This window comes from Elephantulus edwardii, unplaced genomic scaffold (genome assembly GCF_000299155.1).
Source record: "Elephantulus edwardii isolate Elephantulus edwardi_28Jun2011 unplaced genomic scaffold, EleEdw1.0 scaffold00014, whole genome shotgun sequence".
Taxonomy (NCBI): domain Eukaryota; kingdom Metazoa; phylum Chordata; class Mammalia; order Macroscelidea; family Macroscelididae; genus Elephantulus; species Elephantulus edwardii.
Window position 1 is genome coordinate 26,423,278 of NW_006399764.1, and position 19,290 is coordinate 26,442,567.

Sequence of the window (19,290 nt, forward strand, 5' to 3'; positions counted from 1 at the left end):
TCGGCCCCTGCCCTGTGCAGTCCTTTCCCACCCACTCTGTGTGACATTCTTCAGGCTAGTTCCTGCTGCGAGGATTTCAGCCTCAGCACTTTGCCTAGAATTCTTTGACCCAAGTCTGCCATCTAGCGGCGAGCCGTGAGTCCCTTTGCCTTAGTGGAAGGCAGTGGCACTGTGAGCCCAGAGGCACGCGGTTTGAATCCACCAGCTGCTCTGTGGGAGAAAATGGGCACTTTCCTCCTGTGTGACTCTCTGCCTCTGAGGGGATCAGCTCTGAGTCCACGTGGCATTGAACAGCAGCTGCACAGTGAAGAAGCCCTGTACCCCATGTGTAGAGAGTTCTGCCACTGATCCAAAGGCTTGGCCTCCCTGGTGGCCCAAATCCACAGCAGCTTCCAGGGAGACTCATGGGCAGATCTCCTCTCACGTGGTTTACAGAATTGGAAAGCCAGGGCAGCGAGTGTTGGTTCTGAGAAGGCTGGGTGGGCAGGGCAATGAGAGAGAAGGCAGTATAAAGGAGGAGAGGGGTGGCTGTGGGGAATTGTTTTTGGTTTTTTTTTAAATTTTCCAATTCTCATCTAAAAAGCAGGAGTGGCATCCACTTCCAAAATGGCTTGTCTCCGGAAACTTTTTTTTTTAATTATTAAATTTTATTAATTTTAATCAATATTTACAGAGACTTGGGGTTTTCATTCATTCATTTTGGATCCGGAAACTCTTATGAACAGTGCTCAGGCCTTTCGTTCATAGAGCCGCTATGAGTCATCTACGGCTCGACGGCACGTAACAACAACAACAACATCTAAAAAGAATTCCTTTTTTTTTTTTCATCTAAAAAGAATTCTAATGTTCATATCATTAAAATCTGAAATAGTGGGATTTTTCTTTTCTAAGTACTGTTGCTGTGTGCTGTCAGGTTGACCACAGCTCACAACTACCGTGTGAACAATGGGTCTCTGACTGTGTCCTGAACCCTCCTCACGATAGCAGACCTGTCTGAGCCCTTGTTAGTCGCTGTGTCCATTCATCTTGTTGAAGATCCTTCCGCACTTTCTCTGACCCGCTGCCTTTCCCAGCTTTCCCGGGGTGCTTTCTCCCAAGTGCTGGTCCCTCCCGACAACATGCCCAGAAGTGGTGAGATGGTGTTTCACCATCCTGGCCTCAAGGAATGCCTGCACCGCACATCCTCTGAGACAGACTTGATTGTTCTTTTGGTTCACGAGAGTTTCTGTATTCTTCTCCAGTTCACGGTTCAGAGGCATCGTTTCTTTTTCTGTTACCCTTGTCCGTGGTCCAACGTTCAGGAGTATAGGAAGCAAATGAAAATGCCAAGGTTAAGATCAGGCACAGACACCGACATCGGTGTTCTCCAGCACTTTGGAGAGGACCTTGACAGATTTGTCCAGTGCAACATCTCTTCTTATTTCTTGACTGCGCAACCATGGGTGTTGATTGTGGATCCAGCGGCTTGGAAGCCGGCCCTCGTCCTGCCCCATCCTCAGATTTCCACCCTGCTCAAGCCCGTCACAGTCACTGTCTGAGCCCATCTCATCGAGGTTCTTCCTCGCTTTCACGGCCCCTCTCTCTCCCTTTCCCATCATGGTGTCTTTTTCCAAGGACCACCCCTCCTGACAGCACAGTGATGCCTTGCATGTTGTTAGGGTGAGTAGGGGGTGAGCAACTTTTTTTTTCTTTCTCATCAGTCTTGTTCTTTTCAGCATATGACGAGAACATTCCATGACTTGGATGGAAAAGTGGTCAAGCGGGACTCCGGAATATGGATCAATGGGTTTGATTACACTGGAATGTCCCACGTCACACCTCACATTCCCGAGATCAACGATACCATCCGAGCTCACTGTGAGGAGACAGCACCCCTCTGTGGCTTCCCGTGGTACCTCCCAGTGCACTTTCTGATCAAGTTGGTTCATTACTTTTCTACTTTGGGTGGGGCTTAGTCCTGTCCCTAGATCAGTGCCTCGTTATTTAAACTGGTGTCCTTAAAACAGAAATCAGATATTGTTGGCAGTATGTGATTTCCAGTCATTATGAAGGTTTTATTTCTCCGTTGGGATAAAGGACTTGGGAGAGTAGGTTTACTTGCCAGTCAGTCTTTCACCTGGAACTCCAGCGTTCAGAGGGCTGACACTCCTGACTACCCTAAGAGTCAGCAGTGTCGCTTCCTCTCCAGTTGTTGGTTTTATTTCTTGAATGATTTGATGGCGTGGAAATGAAGGGTTAAGTGCTCAGCTGTTAATCAGAAGGTTGGCATTCAGACCCCTCCACCTCTCTGGAGGAGAAGAATGTGTGTGTCCTTAAAGAGAACTGCCGTGGAGATGCCCTGGGTCAGTTCTCTGTCCCACGTGGTCACCATACATCAGAATTGACTCTGCATGCATTTCCTGTGGGGTGGGAGAGGGAAGGTGGTGTTTCCAGAAGGTTTACTGACCTGAAAAGTTGATTGTTTAAACCCAGTTGGGGCTCTTGGAGAAAGATGGGGCAGAGTATGCTGCTTTAAGATCCCACTCGAAAACCCCAGATGTGGTTTTATATTGTCACATGGGTTCGCTGGCTGTGAGTCGGAACCTTCTCAGTGGTACCCCACAGCGGCTGAATGAAGACCACCTCTACCCCTTTATTCTCAACTTTGGGAAGATTTTCTTATGCACAGACCTGAGCTTCAGAGGCAAGAGCTGATGGTGTCTGTCGTAACCAAAAGTGGACTGTTTCCAACACCCATGGGCAGAGATGGCAGTCAACCAGTAAAGCATCCTAAATGTTGACGCTGTTCTTCCAAATAGGAAAAACTGGTATCTTCCTGCTCCAGAAGTTTCTCCAGGAGACCGTGCTCATTTCCAGCTTGTATCCAAAGAGCAGACACCCTGGAACTCTGTCAGGCTGACCTTTGAAGTAACAGGTGAGCCACGTGACCCTTTCCATCACCCCTTTTAAAAGTTCAATGAAAATTGAATCAGATGGTATGTACATCTGAGTGTGATAGAAATTACAAGGAGAATAGATGGTGAAGTGAACGTTACATGTTGTCGTCATCTGATTCATCTTCTTCCGTCAAGGATTCCTCAGCATGTTTCTCTCATACCTTTGGTACAATTTCATGTCTTCCTTTCGTTAATTCACCAGCACAGCTGAGCTGTGGTTCACAAGCTCTGGCCTTGACCTCATCATATACTGCGTACATTAGTTTTGCAGCTTCTTGAACAACATCATGGCAAGTCATTTCTTTGATCTGAAGCTCTTCAATCTCTGTCTTTGCAGCTTGCCCGGCTTTACTACTAGCACAGCCCCAGTAGCCATAAGAAACACCCGATGGGCCAATCATGTTGCACCATCATTCTCACTATTAGAACCTAACATGAATCTGTAGCCGGAAGGTCACCCAGCCCTGTAGCGTGTATATGCATGTACACACATGGCTCCGCTTTTACTCGAATGTTGTAGCCAAAGTTTGATCTTAAAGTTCAAAGCACTTCTCTGCTGTGTCTGCTAAAGACGAAGCGTCTGCCAGCAAGCCTGCTCCTGCTGCGCCAACACTCCGATCGGCATTAAAAAGTTGTTTCTGGAACCTTCTTCATAAAGTTTAGAAAGCTGATCCCTTCAGCTGTACTGCTATCTTGCGCAGATTTCACAGCTTACTTAGCTTGAAAAACTTCCATCAGGTAAAAATGTTGAGGCCGACAGGTCATCCCTGGTGCCAAGGGAGCTCATCGTGGTAAAACAACAGGGATGCATTAGGCTTTGAGGCCTCCTTTTTCATTCTTAAGATACAGATTTTTTTCCCCCCTTCCTTATAATTTATTACAGTGACTAGAAACTTAGGGGAAGCTGGCAGTGTTTCTACAAGCAGGTGAGGCTGGTTCTGATTTTCATAGAGCTTTGCTGTAAGACGTGGTCAGGTCCTGGCATGTCCTTGGACCAGGCGGGGCTGCTTCTGAGCAACATGCCCAAAGTACGTGCGACAGCTTTATCATCTTTGCCTCCGAGGAGCACTCTGGCTGCACCTTCTCCAAGACGTAGCTGCTTGTTCTCTTGGCCTTCTGTGGGATGTTCAGTGCTCTTCTCCAACACCACAGCTCAGAGGCGTCAATTCTTCTCTCATCCTTATTCGCTGCCCAGCTCTCAGCAGCACAGCGAGTGATCGAGACGCTGGGGCTTTTATTTTTCATTTCATTTCTTTGACTTTAGTCAGTTGATCTGCTCTTCTTATCTTCTTAAGGTGGAATTTACCTCTTTTCAGCTGTTACAGCTTCAGTTTGGTTTAAATGGCCATGCCAGCCCTTTTTAAAGGTGTTTTGGGGTCACTGATAAACTCTATAGCATCCTTGTGTGGGTCTCAGGAGGTGTGTAGTGGGTCCCCCCCCCACCCCCGTTTGTGTTTGGCAAGGGAGATTCTCCCCTACTCCCTTTATCTGAAATCCAAACACCTGCTTAAGCCTGCAGTTGGTGTCGTGATTTTAGAGTAAGTCTGGAAATAAAACACCAGCAGAACTCTTCTCCAGGGAAGCAACTCTCCACCAGGAAAATGGAGAGTTGCTGTGATTCCGGCTCTGGGACCGCCCCGCTGTAACGTGGGGTACGTGTGAGCACCAGCTCGCTGGCGTTCATGTGGTGTTGGCTCATTCATCACGGGCTTCCGTCCATCGCACCTCAGTGGTGTTGCACTGAAGCCCTTTCAGGTCCTGGGATCCTACACTGTCGTGTCTCCGTCTCAGACGTGATTGCTGGTGGTTTACAGTTACACAGAATACCTTCATCCATTCCTTTCTTTTTGCCTTTTCTGAACCTGCTTGTTTTAAGTATGTGTCTTGAGGATAGCCTGTGATTGGACCTGGCCTCATAAGCCAAGTTGAAAACGTTGTTCTCTTAACAGATGAGTTATGCTTGTTCACAAGTACTTCTTTGATTAATATTTTTGGCCCCACCTCTGTCACTATTTTTAATTATGTGGTAGGGACAGTGGTAAGATGAGTTGTGTGTCTTCCAGTTTTCATTTAACTTGTGTTTTCACACTCATTGCTCACTGCCTTCAAGTGGAACCAGCTCACAGTTCACTTTTGGTGAGTTTTTGGAAGCTGTAGGATTCGAACCGCCAACAGGCACGGCCTTTGTGTTGGCCACACAGCTCCCTGTGGGCTCTGCCACCAGAGCGCCCTGCTTTGTGTCGTGCGGGACCGACCGGAAGTGTTCTCTGAGCTCTTTTCGCCTTCACCCCCTAAGCCTCTGTTCTTTCTCACCTCAGTTCCTTTCCTCTGAGCTGTTTTTTGAGGACCACCCCTTCCGCTTCCATGCAGACTGGAAGGTCCCTCCCTGTCACCCCTCCTCTAATGGACACTTGAACACTGTTTTTGGACTGAGGGCGACATCCTGACCTGCCGTTGCTTGTCATGGAGCTGGACAGCAGGAGGGGAGGGTTAGAGTGAGAGGGGCCGCTCCCGGGGATTTTTCACTTGTGCATCTTGACATTTCCAGCTCCTCCAACCCTGTGTTTAACTCACTTTCTCTCAGTGGTCTGTATCATTTCGGGATGAAATATTGGGAGACATCTCTGTCTTTAGCTTCCTAGAAGCCCCTGGTTACGCTTTTCTCCCGGCATCACTGTGAGCGCTGCTGTGTGACCGCGTGCTCCCGAAAAGGACTAGTCGAGGGGCCGCATGTCGGCCCTGCCTGGAAGCTGCAGCTCTGTTAGAACAGCCCCCCCACCCCGGCCCGTTGGAAGACCCTGGACAGGCCTGACCGCTCAGCAGCTTCCCGCAGCTCTGTCGTGTGCTGTTTCTAGTAGAAGCCTCAGCAGAGGTCGATTGTCCAGGGAAAGACGACTGACTTGGTGAAGTCGTGTGAATGGTAGTGCCGTGTCACCATGAGGCAGCAGGGCCAGGGCTCCGGGCCCAGCTCAGGACCCTCCCACCGGTGGCCTCCAGTGGGACGCTGGGGGACGCTGGCCCCTTGGAGCCTGGGTCAGTTCACAGGGCCGGTGCTGTGAGCGTGCCCCGCTGCTCTCCCCGCAGGACCGAGCCATGTTTCCTTCTACGTCCGGACTCACAAGGGCTCGACGCTCAGCCAGTGGTCCCTCGGCAACGGCACCCCGGTCACCAGCAAAGGCGGGGACTACTTCGTGTTTTACTCTCACGGCCTGCAGGCCTCGGCGTGGCGGTTCTGGATTGAAGTACAGGTGGGTCCACTGTCGGCTCGTGCTGGGGTGTGCAGAGAGTCGCTGGGGTTCAGAGCTGCGATGGGACAGAGCCGGGCGCTGACTGTTTTCTCTGCCAGGTCTCGGAAGAGCAGCCGGCCGGGATGGTCACGGTGGCCCTGGCCGCCCACCATTTCTCGGGCAAGGACAAGCGCTCCCCCGAGCTGGACGCGCTGAAGGAGAGGTTCCCTGCCTGGACCTTCCCGTCGTCCTGGGTGTGCACCTACGACCTCTTTGTGTTCTAGCTGTGCAGTGCGGGGGACCAGGGCCTCGCTCCCCTGTGGGACGGGGTCCCCTGTGACTAAGCTGGTGGCTCTTCTGGGTCAGAGAGCCAGGCAGGCCGGCGCGTCAGGCCAGCTCTCAGCTCTGACCCTCGGAGGTCACTGCGCTGGCACCAAGCACACCTGGGACCATCCGTCCTTTTTTCTCTGGGACTAAGGACGAAAGCCAACAAACCCCTGCAGCAACGTCCCCTCAGGGCCATGAGCAATGCCCCAGGAACTGGCAGGCCATTGGGAGCCAGAGAAGGACTGTTTGCACTTGGAGCCAGCTGAGCCCCGGCGACGACTCCCTGAGCCTTCCGCACAGGTGGTCAGAGGGCACTGCGTGAGGACGTGAGGACGAGTGAGGATCCCAGGGGTCACCCAGACCCTCCCCTTCACAGTCCTCCTTCCTCTGATGCCCCTGCTACCCCTGCTGTCTGACTCATTGAGGAGCGATTGGGTTTCTTACTCTGTGAAGGCTGCTGTGTGGGGCAGAGTGAGTCCCCAGGAAGTGGCACCCAGCCACGACCTCATGTCCTGTGTCCTCCGTCCTCCCAGGCAGCTCCTCAGGTCGGGCTGGGCTTGCTGGGCATCTCCTCCATGTTTATTCTCGTCTTTGTTCTGGAACAGGCCTCACTCTCCGGCAGTCCTGATGTGCACTGGGGCTTTGTGTCTGTTTCCTGCCCAGGGGGACAGGTCAGCTTCTTGGTCCCTTACTGTCCCGTGGGCTGCTCTTCTGAGGCTGTGGCTAGGATACGGGTGAGGCCACTGTCCTCGAGCCGGCGGTGGTGGCCCAGCAGCCGCCCCCCAGGACCCAGCAGTGCTTGTCCAGAAGCTTGTGGAACAGGAAGACCCACAGCGGTGACCCCGGGCTTCTCAGCTCCGGCCCGGAGGTCTGCTCGCAGTAACAGGGACCGACGGGGCACGCTTGAGTTTGGCAAGCATTGTCCTAAAGAACGTTTTAGGAAGAAGTTACTAGTTTAAAAGAAGTGAGCTAGTCATCCCTGGGTGGTGGGGAAAGAGCTGCTTCCTGGAAAAGGGTCACTTAATGTGCCTGGTGGGCAGTGTGACCACGAGCTGTCGCTGTCCTGCCCCCCATAGTGTCTGCCTGATCTGACAGGTGAGCCAGTGGCCCACACAGCCAACTAGACTAGGGTCGGCTGGCCCTCTGACCGGCCTGTGAGGCCAGGCGGTCGCTATGCCTCCTCACAGCGTCATCAGAACAAGCTAGAAGCAGTAGCATCTCAAGGAGTTTCAAAATGTGAGCCTTATTTTTTTTTTTTTTGTCCCTGCATTTGATTTGGAGAGTAAAAATTATTTACGGGCAAAATGTCAAATCTCAACCGCCAAGGACCTTGTCCAGGAAAAGCTGTCCCCTGTGCTGTCAACCCCTGTGCCAAGGACGCCGTTCCCTCCACTAATAGTCTTGCTGCCTCCTCACCGTTGGTTCATGTCTGTCCTGAGCAGGCCAGGCTCCGCCCGTGCCCGTTGTCAGGAGTCACAGGACATGGCTGCGTCCTCCACTGTGGCTTCTGTGTCAGATGGGCCTGGGAACTGAGCAGGATGTTCAGGGCTCCTCCTCGTCTGTGGCCGCTGACTTGAAAGAACCTGGGCTTTTTGTGAAAGGATATCCAATCATTGGACTCTCACTTGGATGGGATGCCCCCAACCTGTAACACTCCCCGCCTCCAGGCACATTTTCCGCAGAATCTCACCATAAGTAGTAGCACAACACTGCATATCCAGGGCAAGGGTGAAGAATGGCAGTTGCAAAATAATTAAGTCTCTCTTAAAACCCACCCACCTCATGTCTGACCCAGCATAAACTTGCATGAAGCACCCATTTCCAGCTTTGCAGAGGTTATAAAAAGCACACGAGGCTCCCTAAACTTGGCCCTGAGCACTTGAGGGGCCAGAGTGAGGAGGGGTGATGTCTGTCTGTCTGTCTGCCCATTTTCTCCAGTTTGTAGACTTGTTGAGAATTAACTGTTGCCTTACGATGTTGCTGAAGTAACTGCTTGGCGTCTTTGAACAGAAGTGCAGATCTGTGGCCTGTTCATGCTCACCTGTGTGCCCATGCTTCATGGGCTAGTTCAAGTCCACAGAGCCTCTTAAAGCCTTAAAAAAACTGCTCTTAGAAGACCCAGTGGGTGGAGCGGGTATAGCTGCTATTCTAACGAGTGCTGTGAGCCAAGAACCCAGCATGGAAGTGATCGTTTACTTCAACTGGAATGCCTTCTGCTCTAAAAAGAAATGGTACAGCTGAACGCCACAGGATGTTGGTGGCCCGTTACTTATTTTCTGAATGCTGAGCTTTGTATTTAGTCTCAAATCCCTCACCCGCACCCCCAGCAAAGGAAATTACCATCCAAGAACTATCCAGTGCTCTTTGATAGGGGGCAGGGCTCAGAAGGAGCCAAGTGTGACCTGTTTATTCTAATTGCCACACTAGGAAAGGGCACTTCCACTCCCCACGCCAGCGCCCCCTGGTGTTCACTCCCACGCCTCGGGCAAGTTGGCCAGTCATCCGACCTTGCTACAAAATCCTGTACGAGGTAAAGCAGCCGAACAACGTGCACTCCAAGCACATCTCCCTCTCTTTTTGGTCCAGTAAAAGCCAAAAAGCACTCGATGCCTCTGTACGTCTGACTGTTTATGCAAAAATATGTTAGGGAACTTTTGAGTGTATTCATATGTCTGTCTTTGATACTACCCCTTCCCTATTTGGTTTGCCTAAAAATATAGAACATGTTGATAACATCTTTTCTTTGAGTTTTTGTCTTTTTCAGAGCACCATGCATACTCATGACTTGTTTATATTGCTGAATTATCATTTGGTTTGTGGTGTGAAAATGAAATCTTACTCGGATAAATGCAGACATAAAAATTACCAACACAATGCTAGCACCCAGAGTCCAGCTACGTGTAAAGAGGCGTAATAACCCAGAACTGAGTGGGACCCTGGCAAAGGTGTGATTGGTTTAGCATTCAACCAGTGCAGTGTACCATAGGGAAGGTAAATGTCACAGAAAATCCCACAGAGGAGCACATGCACACACACAGAAGACCCAACACCCTTACGTGATAGAAAAGCTGACAGAAAATCCCACAGAGGAGCGCACGCGTGCGCACACACACACGATCTAACACCCTTACGTGCTAGAAAAGCTCAACAAATTATGCATAGAAAAGAACCCTATAGACTTAATAAAAGATAGGAAAAACCCACAGCTGACATATGGCAGTGGAATGAGCGCTCCCTTCTAAGCTCAGAATCCCCAGGTGATTAGTAAAATGTTAAATGTGGGTTCAGAATCAGTATGTCTGGAGTTGTGCGCTGAGGAGTCGTAACTGGCCCCTCGCTGACCCTTCAGCAGGTTTTTCAGAGACAATTAATACCTGGAGTCATGCACATTCTCAGTGTCAGTTGAACTAGACCCAACCAATTAAAGGCCCTATTTTCAACAAATAGGTACCTACATGCAAAAGAATGAGGCCAAACCCCTGCCTCATACCATAAACAAACATTAATTCAGTTAAAAACCACAACTGCTAGGGAGCTCTGGTGGCCTAGGGGCAAAGAAGCTGCACTGCAGTCCCGAAGAGGTGTGGTTCAAATCCAGCAGATACTCTGCCGGAAAAGAAGGGGCACGTTCCCTCTGTGCCAGTTGGAGCGGATTTGATAGTACACAATAAAAAATTAAAAAAAAAATTTTTAAAACTAACCAAACACAACTCTTAAGAGCTGAAACTAACAGGGGAAAAAGCCTTAAACATAAATCTTTGTAACCTTGGATTAGACAACGGGTTTTTTTCCACAAGGAAAAGCAGATAGCATTGAGCTTTACAAAAATTAAAACTTGTGCATCAAAGGAAGGATTTTTTTTAAAGTGAAGAGGAAGGCTACAGAACAGAATTTTCTGGTAACTATATCTGATAAAGGTTTAATATCCAGGCTGTAACAACTACAACAACAAATGAACAACAAAATATAAAAGCAGATGAGGGAAAGACACCTCACCAGAGCATAAACAGGCAAATCATGAAAAGCTGTGCAAAGTTTTTGGTCATTAGGGACTTTCTAATCAAATCCAGAAAGTTTTTTTTTTTTTTAAAAAAACCAACACACCAGAAGCTAACCATATCCCCCTCACCAGAATGGCTCTAACCGAAGAAGATTGAAAACGTGGTGGGCGAGCGGAGAGCTGTGGAGCCCGCATCCACGGTTATGGTGCAGCTGCTGTGGAAAGCTGTGCGGTCCTTCCTCCAAAAAAACCAAAGGGACTACAATACGGCCTGCGCAGGTGGATGACCAGAAAGCACTGGAAGCAGGGATACAAACAGAAACTTCAACACCAGTGGTCACGGAAGCACTGTTCATAATAAATAGCCAAAAGGTGGAAACAGTACATCAGCAGATGGATGGATGAACAACATGGTGTGCTGTTGTTAGGTGCCGTCAAGTCATAGATGACTCATAGCGACCCTATGAATGAAAGACCTGAGCACTCTTCATAGAGTTTCCGGAGGCAAGCCATTTCGGAAGTGGATGCCGCTCCTGCTTCCAGGTTTGTTTTAGTTGGGAAGCTCCAGCCAACACTGTCCACCATGGGTAACCATTATCGCATTTGGCACATCAGTGTCACAGTGTTTAGCATCACAGCAACCATGAGTTACCTCTGTACAGCAACACACAGACCAGTGCTATACCACCTAGAAGAATGTTTGACAAAAACCCTGAAAACCAAACCCACTGTTGTTGAGTTAGTCCTACTAAGTTCTAGCGACCTTGTGAGGCAGAATGAGCAGCTCTGTAGGGTCTCCAAGACGAACTATACTCGTCCTAGAAGCACACGGCCTTAGCTTCCTCCATGGAAGCCTGGTGGCTTTGAACTGTCAACCTTCCCATTAGCTGGGTTCTTGGTGCACACATCCAGCAGATGATGCGTGAGCCATGGAGAGAAATGACGTTCTGGTCGATGTTGCCCTGAGGATGAAGCTTGAATACGTGCTGAGTGAGTAGTCACAAGGAGGAACATAACTGTCTGAAATAGGGACCAAAGTTCTCATATGGTGACCAGGTGTGAGAGAGGGACGCACAGGGAGTCTTTGGAGGGGAGTCTGTTCCTGGTGGTGGGATGATCTGGAAAAGGACAGTGGTGCTGGTCGCACGTGTAAAAGACAGGTGTGGGATTCCTTGCAGTGAGGGACTGATTGGGCCTTTGAGTCCCGGCCAGAGGGGAAGGCCCACCTCTGAGGCCAATGAGTGGGGCCCAGGGCTGAGGGAGGCTCCGATGAGGCTCCTTCTGGATGCCAGAGCGTCACAGGAGCATCCGGGGCTGTGGGAGTGGTGTTGGCACGTCCTCTAGGGACAGGGATGCTTTGTGCTGAAGAACGATCCCTGTCCCCAAGCCAGCCTTTCTCTGGAGGTTCTTCAGGAAGGACAGGTCCAGCACCAGCAGCAGAAACCCTGGAGGAAGGCAGAGTGGGGACACAGCAGCTCTGGTCAGACGCCAAAGCCACCACATACTGCAGCTTGTTTATCTCACATGATCCAGATAGGCGAGCTGTGGACAGGGCTATTTGCTAGTTGATGCAGGCAGTGAAAACGTCCTAGGATATGATATCGCGGGGTAGGAACGGCTGAAGTAGCCCCTAAATGGGGTGGGGAGTGACATGGGAATCATCTCACAATTCTAATCGAGAGCAAACTTGCTTTCTATTCTGGTCTGTTTCAGGAAGAGCACTGAAGAACTCGGGTTTGTTTTGATATTTTTGAACATCAGTAAAGGCTTATAAAACATTGTTTTTTAGTCACTCATGTTGTTGTTGTTAAGTGCCATTGAGTCGTAGACAACTCATAGCGACCCTGTGAATGAAAAACCTGAACACTTGTGTAACTTTCATCGTTTCTCCAAGTTCATTGAATTTCTGAAGGCAAGTTATCTCGGAAGTGGATGCCACTCCTGCTTCCAAGCTTGTTTTAATTGGGGAAGCTCCACCAAACATTGTCCGGCATGGACTGAACAACTTGGCACAGTTCTTTCCCCACGGCCCCCCTCACTTGGCCTCAGCTACTTCTGATCTTAAATCCTCTAGAGGCCAAAAGGGATGGGATTGTACTTCAGACCCAATAGAATAAGCTCCAGGAGCTCAGTCGGGAGGGAGTTGTGCTGCTAATCCGAAGGCAGTACCCTCAGCTGGTTCAAATCCACAGTGGCTCTTGGCACAGAGGTGGACACGATCCCTCTGTGCATTTACAGCCTCTGAAAAGCTGTGGGAAGGTCAGCTGAGTCCATTCTGATTCAATAGCAATGTCGAGTGTTGTTTTGTGCAATCTTGTACAGTTTGGTCTAAACTTTCCTGTATTTTGTCTGTGTTTTCCATGAACTTTTCCTCAATCGGTAGAAGACACTACAATGACTTTCTCTGTAATTCCTGACCAAGAAGGCCCAGTAGACTTTCTTCCTCTGAGTGACTTTCCAGTTCTGTGTTTTGGCCACCTTTTTTTCCATCTAGTCCTGTCTTTTTAATTGGTTTAAAGTTCTCATGCCTCTGTTTTGTGGTCATTTCTTTGATTTTTTTTTTCTTTTATACTGGTTTGCTTATAGAGTTTGTATACATTGTGTTTCACACTGTCCTTCATTCACATTGTTTCATACAATCATTCCCATTCATTGCTTTATAAAATTAATCACCATTATGCATACCTGTGTTTATTGCAGCTTTGTTTGCAATAGCAAAGAGCTGGAAACAACCCAAGTGCCCATCAACAAACAAATGGATAGAGAAGCTCTGGTATGTTCACACAATGGAATACTATGCTGCATTGAAAAACAAGGAACTCATGAAATACTGTGCAAAATGGATGACCCTGGAGAACATTATGCTGAGTGAAATATCTCAGCCACAAAAGGACAAATATTGCATAAGGCCACTGTGGTAAAACAGGACTGACAATGAAGTTGAGGGAAGACAGGAGAGGAATGATGTAGTCTGCATTGAAACAGATGAGGGAGAGAACTGTTTAAAAGGGACATCTGATTGGGTATTATTGTTATTACAGGAGTCCAGAATGAAGGCTGGACAGTGGAGTGGACTTGGGGGGAGGGACTGCATAACAATGAGAGTTTTACTTTTCAAGGAGAAGAGTGAATTGAGGGGTGGGGAGAAAAGTGCAACAATGAATGAATAGAAACCCTAAGTCTCTGTCAACTTTCATTAAAATTAATTAAAAAAATTAATTTAATCCCCATTGAACTATCCCCACCATTACCCTGTCCTTCCGGATCCCTGCTGGGTCTTTCCCATTTCCTTTACTGCCCCCTCCCTCTGCCCACCAAATTGTGCCCCTCCATGATTTCCCCCTTGCCCATCCTCACCCCTCTACTTCCCCTCCCACCTTGGATCCCTATACAGTTTACCGGTTCCCTATTTCTACAATAAGAGTCTTACGCAGTATTTGTTCTTATGAGACTGAGTTCACTCAGCATAATGCCTTCCAGTTTCTCCCAAGTTAGGTGGTAATTTTTGAAATTGTTGCTCCTGAGTGCTGTGCGGTATTCCATCACATGAATGTACCACAATGTCCATCTGAATGTGGTTGGACATTGGGGTTGTTTCCATGTTCTTGTGATGGCAAATAACCGTTCTATGAACGTTGGTGTACAAATCTGTGTGTGTCGCAGTTCATTCCTCGGAGTATATTCCTAGCAGTGGAACAGCTCGGTCATGTGGCATTTCTATGTTCAGCTTTTCAAGGAAACACCAAACTGCCTTCCAGAGTGGTTATACCATTTTACAGTCCCACCAATAGTGTAGGAGTCTTGTCTCTCCATTTCCTCTCAAACATTTCTTGCTCGCTGTCCTGTTACATCCTCCTACTGGGGGTGGGATTATTTTGTTTTGATGTATTAATCAACACTCTTGGCACCACAGTCAGGAAATCAAAAGACAAATTGCATTAGGGAAGTCAGCTGTCAGGGACCTCTGCAGACTGCTGAAGAACAACAATGTCAATATAGAGCCTAAGGTGTGCTCGATTCAGGCCATCTTCGCAATTACTTGCTATGCATCTGAGGGCTGGACAATGGCTAAGGATGATAGAAGAATTGATGCCTTTGGGTTGTGGTGCTGGAGAAGAGTATTGATCATATCATGGACTGCCAAGAGAACCAGCAGATCTTTCCTACAGAGGGTGAAACCAAGCTGCTCCTTAATGCTTTTTCACAAAGTCCAGGTTGATCATCCAGACGGGAAGAGTCTCTGCTGGCTTTGGACGGGCCTGCGCCACTGGTCTGCTTGGAAATAGTGTTCTGTGTGCAGGCAGGTAACTCAGTCAGATGGCTCACAGGGAAAGAGCCCACCCAAATGCCCAGACAGTGCCCTCAGCAGAATGGAGCATGCCGGGCAAGGACCCCTAGCAGAGGCATACCCCCTGATTCAGGGGGTTCCTGCAGGCCAAGCACAGCAGTCTGCAGCGGGCAGGGGTTCTACAGGAACCACACGTGTATGTATGACAGCTGTGACCACCTGGCACGTGCAGCCTGTGGGTCCACGCTGACCCTGATCGCTGGCCCAGCCCTGGTCCATAGAAACAGCTCTGTTCACAGAGCAGCTGGGGCTGAATGGGAGTGGAGACCGTTGTCTGTAAACCCGGGGGCTCCTCACAGCCAAGTCATGATGCTTTAGAAAGGGTTTGCTCCTTGATGTCCTTCCACGAAAGCATGTGGGCCACTGCATTGTCAGCTACGGATAATTCAGGAAAAGTCTGCAGATCACTTGTACCTGGCTTAGAGGTGCCATCTGGTATCAGGCACAGAGCACGTGTGTGTGTGTGTGTGTGTGTGTGTGTGTGTGTGGTTCCACACCATTTCATTATGTTCTGAATGTCATTCCATTAGCAACTCACTTGATACTTTTTCTAACCCTTGTCAAGCATTTGTTAAGTGACATCAAGTATGACTCATACCCTGTGAACAACAGATCTGAACTGCGTCCTACCCTGTCATCCTCATCTGACTGCGGCAGTCACTGGTCAATCCATCTCGTTGAGGCCTTTATCGTGCTGTCCTTTCCAAATACAATGTCCCTTTCCTAGGAAAAGCCTCTCCGAGCAACATGCCGATGTGAGACCAGGAGTATGCGGCCAAGCTTCCCCACCCTTTCTCCCAAGTAGCACTCTGGCTGCACTTTCTCTGAGACATGTTCGTTTTTTTCAGCAGTCCCTGGGACATTCAGTGCTCTTCACCACCACCACCACAGCAGAAAGGCACTGGTTTTTCTCCCGTCGTCCTTATTCATTGTCCAGCATTCAGAATCACAGCAAGTAACTGACGAGATCATGGTTGTGAGTCAGGCACACCTAAGTCTTCAGACTGACGTCAATGCTCCTCAGTACTTGGAAGAGGTCCCTGACAGCAGGTTTCCTCAGTGCACCTCCTTAACTTCCAGTGCCAAAAGTGTTGACTGTGATCCTAGGAAGAGGAAGTTGTTGATCATTCCAAACTTTCCCCCACCTATTATGACGTTACTTACAGGCCCAGTGTTGAGGGGATGTGTCTTCTTGAAGTTGAGATGTAATCCAGATTGATAGTTAAGTCTTTGATCTTCTGTAGTAAGCATTTCCTCACTTTCAGCAAGGTTGGCCTCTGGATAATGCAGGTGGTTCAGGAGTCTTCCTCTGATGATGCTGATGCCACATTCCTCTTCAGAGTCCAGATTCTTGAATGAATAGCTCAGTGGATAGACAGGAGTGAAAAGGATATAGCCCTGACACACACCTTTTCTGATTTTAAAGCATGCAGTGTTCCCTTACTCTGTTTAGACAACAGATTCTTTGTCTAGGTATAGGTTTTCTATGAACACAATTTAAGTGGTGTAGGATTCCAATTCTTCTCAATGTTAATCAGAGTTGTTATGATCCACACAAATGCCTTTGTATAATCAGTAAAACTGACATTCTTCTGGCCTTCCCTGCTTTTCAGCAAGGTTCATCTGACAGCAGTGATCTCTCTGGTGCCATGACCTGTTCTAAACCAGCTTATTCTTCTGGCTGTTCTCAGTCAGGCCTTTAGGAATTAGTTCATTCTTGGTTTTCCTATTCCAAATAATTCCACATGTAAAAAATAGAAATTCTGAGCTAGTAGCTACTTTTAATAGAAATTGTTATTGCTGATTGCCTTTGAGTCGAGCACAACTCATAGTGAACCTACTAACAAAAGACCTGAAACCCCTCTCCAACTATCGACATTTATCATAGTTTCAGAGACATGTTATTTGTTGTCATGTGCCGTTGAGTCGCTTGTGACTCATAGCGACCCTATGTACAACAGCCCTAAACTCTGCTCTGTCCTGTGCCAATCGCACTGTGTCTGAAACTGCCATCCCGATTATCCCAGTCACTTAATCAATCCACCTCATAGAGGGCCTTCCCCTCCTGTGCTGTCCCTCCACCCTCCCAAGCATGATGTCCCTCTCCAAGGACTGGTCTCTCCTCACAACATGTCCAAAGTATGTTAGACGGAGCCTCAGAATCCTTGCCTCCAAGGAGCCACCTGGTTTAACCCTTTCCAGGATAAATCTGTTTTCCTAGCAGTCCATGGTATTCTCAGTACTCTTCTCCAGCACCACAGCTCAAAGGCATCCATTCTCCTTCTATCCTCCTTGGTCACTGTCCAACTCTCTGATGCATAACAAGTGATTACAAAGACCATGGCCTGTATCAGATGCATCTTAGTCTCCAGAGAGACACCACTGCTCTTCAGTACTTTGCAGAGGTCCCTAACAGCTGACTTTCCCATGGCAATGCGCCTTTTAATTTCCTGGCTACTGGTGCCAAGAGTGGTGACTGTGGAGCCAAGCAAACTAAAGCTGTGAACAATCTCAATCTCTTCACCATCCATCCTGATGCTGCCAACTGGCCCAGTGGTGCGAATCTTTATCTTGACATTGAGCCTCAATCCATGTTGGAGGCTGCAGTCCTTGACCCTCTGCAGCAGGTGCTTCAGGTCCTCCTCGGTTTCAGCAAGCAGGGTTGTGTCATCTGCATATTGCAGATTGTTGATAGATCGTCCACCAATCTTGACCCCATATTTCTCCTTATAGAGCCCAGCCTCCCGGATAATCTGTTCTGCATATAGGTTGAAAAGGTATGGAGATAGGATGCATCCCTGGCATATGCCCTTCCAAATTTTGAACCATGCAGTGTTCCCTTGCTCTGTTCTGACGACTGCCTCCTGGTCCAAGTATAAGTTTCGCATTAGAAAAATCAAGTGTTCTGGGATTCCCATTCTTCTCAGCGTCAGCCACAATTTGTTATGATCCACACAGTCAAACGCCTTTGCATAGTCAATGTTATTTAGGAACAAAAATATTTTTGTGGTTTTTGGACACATGTATTTTTAGCTGTGAACTCTTAAGATGATGAATGAACAAAAATTCACATAATGGTTTTATTTCCCTTACACATATATGTATGCACCAAGAAAAAATAAATCTTACAGAAGGAGCAATTTCAATTACATGCCAAAGATGAATCTACCCTTAGCCCCATATAACTTCTTGTTTTTGGTATCAGCAAATAACTTAAATGTAGTTAGTAAACTTAAAATATACTATATATTTAAAGACACTGGTTAAAAGTATGGCTTGCTTAAATAGTTGACAGGTAAAAACAAGAGAAAGAAAAATTGGAATTAAAAAATTATGTAACAGATGAATTATCAGAGAGGACGATCTTTTCCCTCTGTGAGGCCATTTACTTCTATTTAGTTGACAGATTTTACAGACGATCCGTGCTGCGGCCATACCCAGACAGAACAGGTGAGCCCAGTACACAGCTGGGGGTTACCGGAATAGACCACAGCTGTTGCAACGGTAAATGTTTACTGATCGAACACTCCAGCAAACACACACGAAATTCTGCCTCTTCCCCTCTTGGAGCCGAGGGCAGGCAAAGAGACTTCAGCTGAGTGTTTCGGTGGGTGCAGGTTCTCAGGTGGAGGTGATGTTTTCTATCTTCATATTTAGGGGAAGGTGGTTTGGAAACAAAGACTTAAATCAAAGTAGCACCAGAAGGACCAGGTACCAACAACCACATGGGCCGCCCACTCAGGAATTTTATTATGTGAAATTATTGCACTTGTAATGTAGAAAATAAAATGATAGTAAGTTACCAAATTCAAATTGAAGTACAGTTTGATGAATTTTGAATTATGGATTCCAAAATGGTTTTGAGTTTCCCTTCAAAAGAAATCTGGCTCGAGACAACATCTAGGCAATGACTTTAAAAAGCAAGGACAGACCCGTTCTAGGTCTAAACCGTAATTGCACTAGGAGAAAAGAGGCTGTTTTACAGAGTGGTACGAATTTGGTCCACATCAAATACATTGTTATTATAAAAATAAGTTTGTTTTGTAAAAAATAACATTGCATTCCTTTGTTCAAATTGCACAGTACAAACAAGCTACCTAAATTAATACTGTAGTAAGGGAATTAGAATTCCATACAGCAATGAATATATAGGTTCAGCTGGAAGCAATTAAGGAGTATGCAGTTATGTTTCCATAATGTATGAAAACTAAAATTTAAGTCATGTTTAGAAATACATAAAACTGTTTAAAAGTTACCGTGAAGAACACTTTGTTTACATCCTAATTTTTAGTATCCGTGATAATACAGAATTCAGCTATTTACATTAAGTCCATTTTTATTCAATTTACAAAAGCAATAAATAAGAAACTACATTATCTGCACAACCTGGCTTCATTTCATGATCAGTGTGACCATTTGTTACTTTACAGCCCATGAGCCTGTCCTCCTCTG

The 19,290-nt window shown here is 47.6% G+C and overlaps 1 protein-coding gene and 1 pseudogene across 1 annotated transcript in view; one reads left to right on the plus strand and one right to left on the minus strand.

Annotated features, from left to right (window-relative positions):
* Nucleotides 1-6,447, plus strand: part of ERMP1 (endoplasmic reticulum metallopeptidase 1) — a 43,323-nt gene extending 36,876 nt beyond the window's left edge. Inside the window, exons 11-14 of the mRNA XM_006881311.1 lie at nucleotides 1,716-1,918; nucleotides 2,799-2,914; nucleotides 6,021-6,184; nucleotides 6,283-6,447. Coding sequence (XP_006881373.1) covers nucleotides 1,716-1,918; nucleotides 2,799-2,914; nucleotides 6,021-6,184; nucleotides 6,283-6,447 — 648 coding nt within the window. The remainder of the gene's footprint in view (nucleotides 1-1,715; nucleotides 1,919-2,798; nucleotides 2,915-6,020; nucleotides 6,185-6,282) is intronic.
* Nucleotides 3,032-3,723, minus strand: LOC102856247 (annotated as a pseudogene).
* Nucleotides 6,448-19,290: the final 12,843 nt, after the last annotated feature.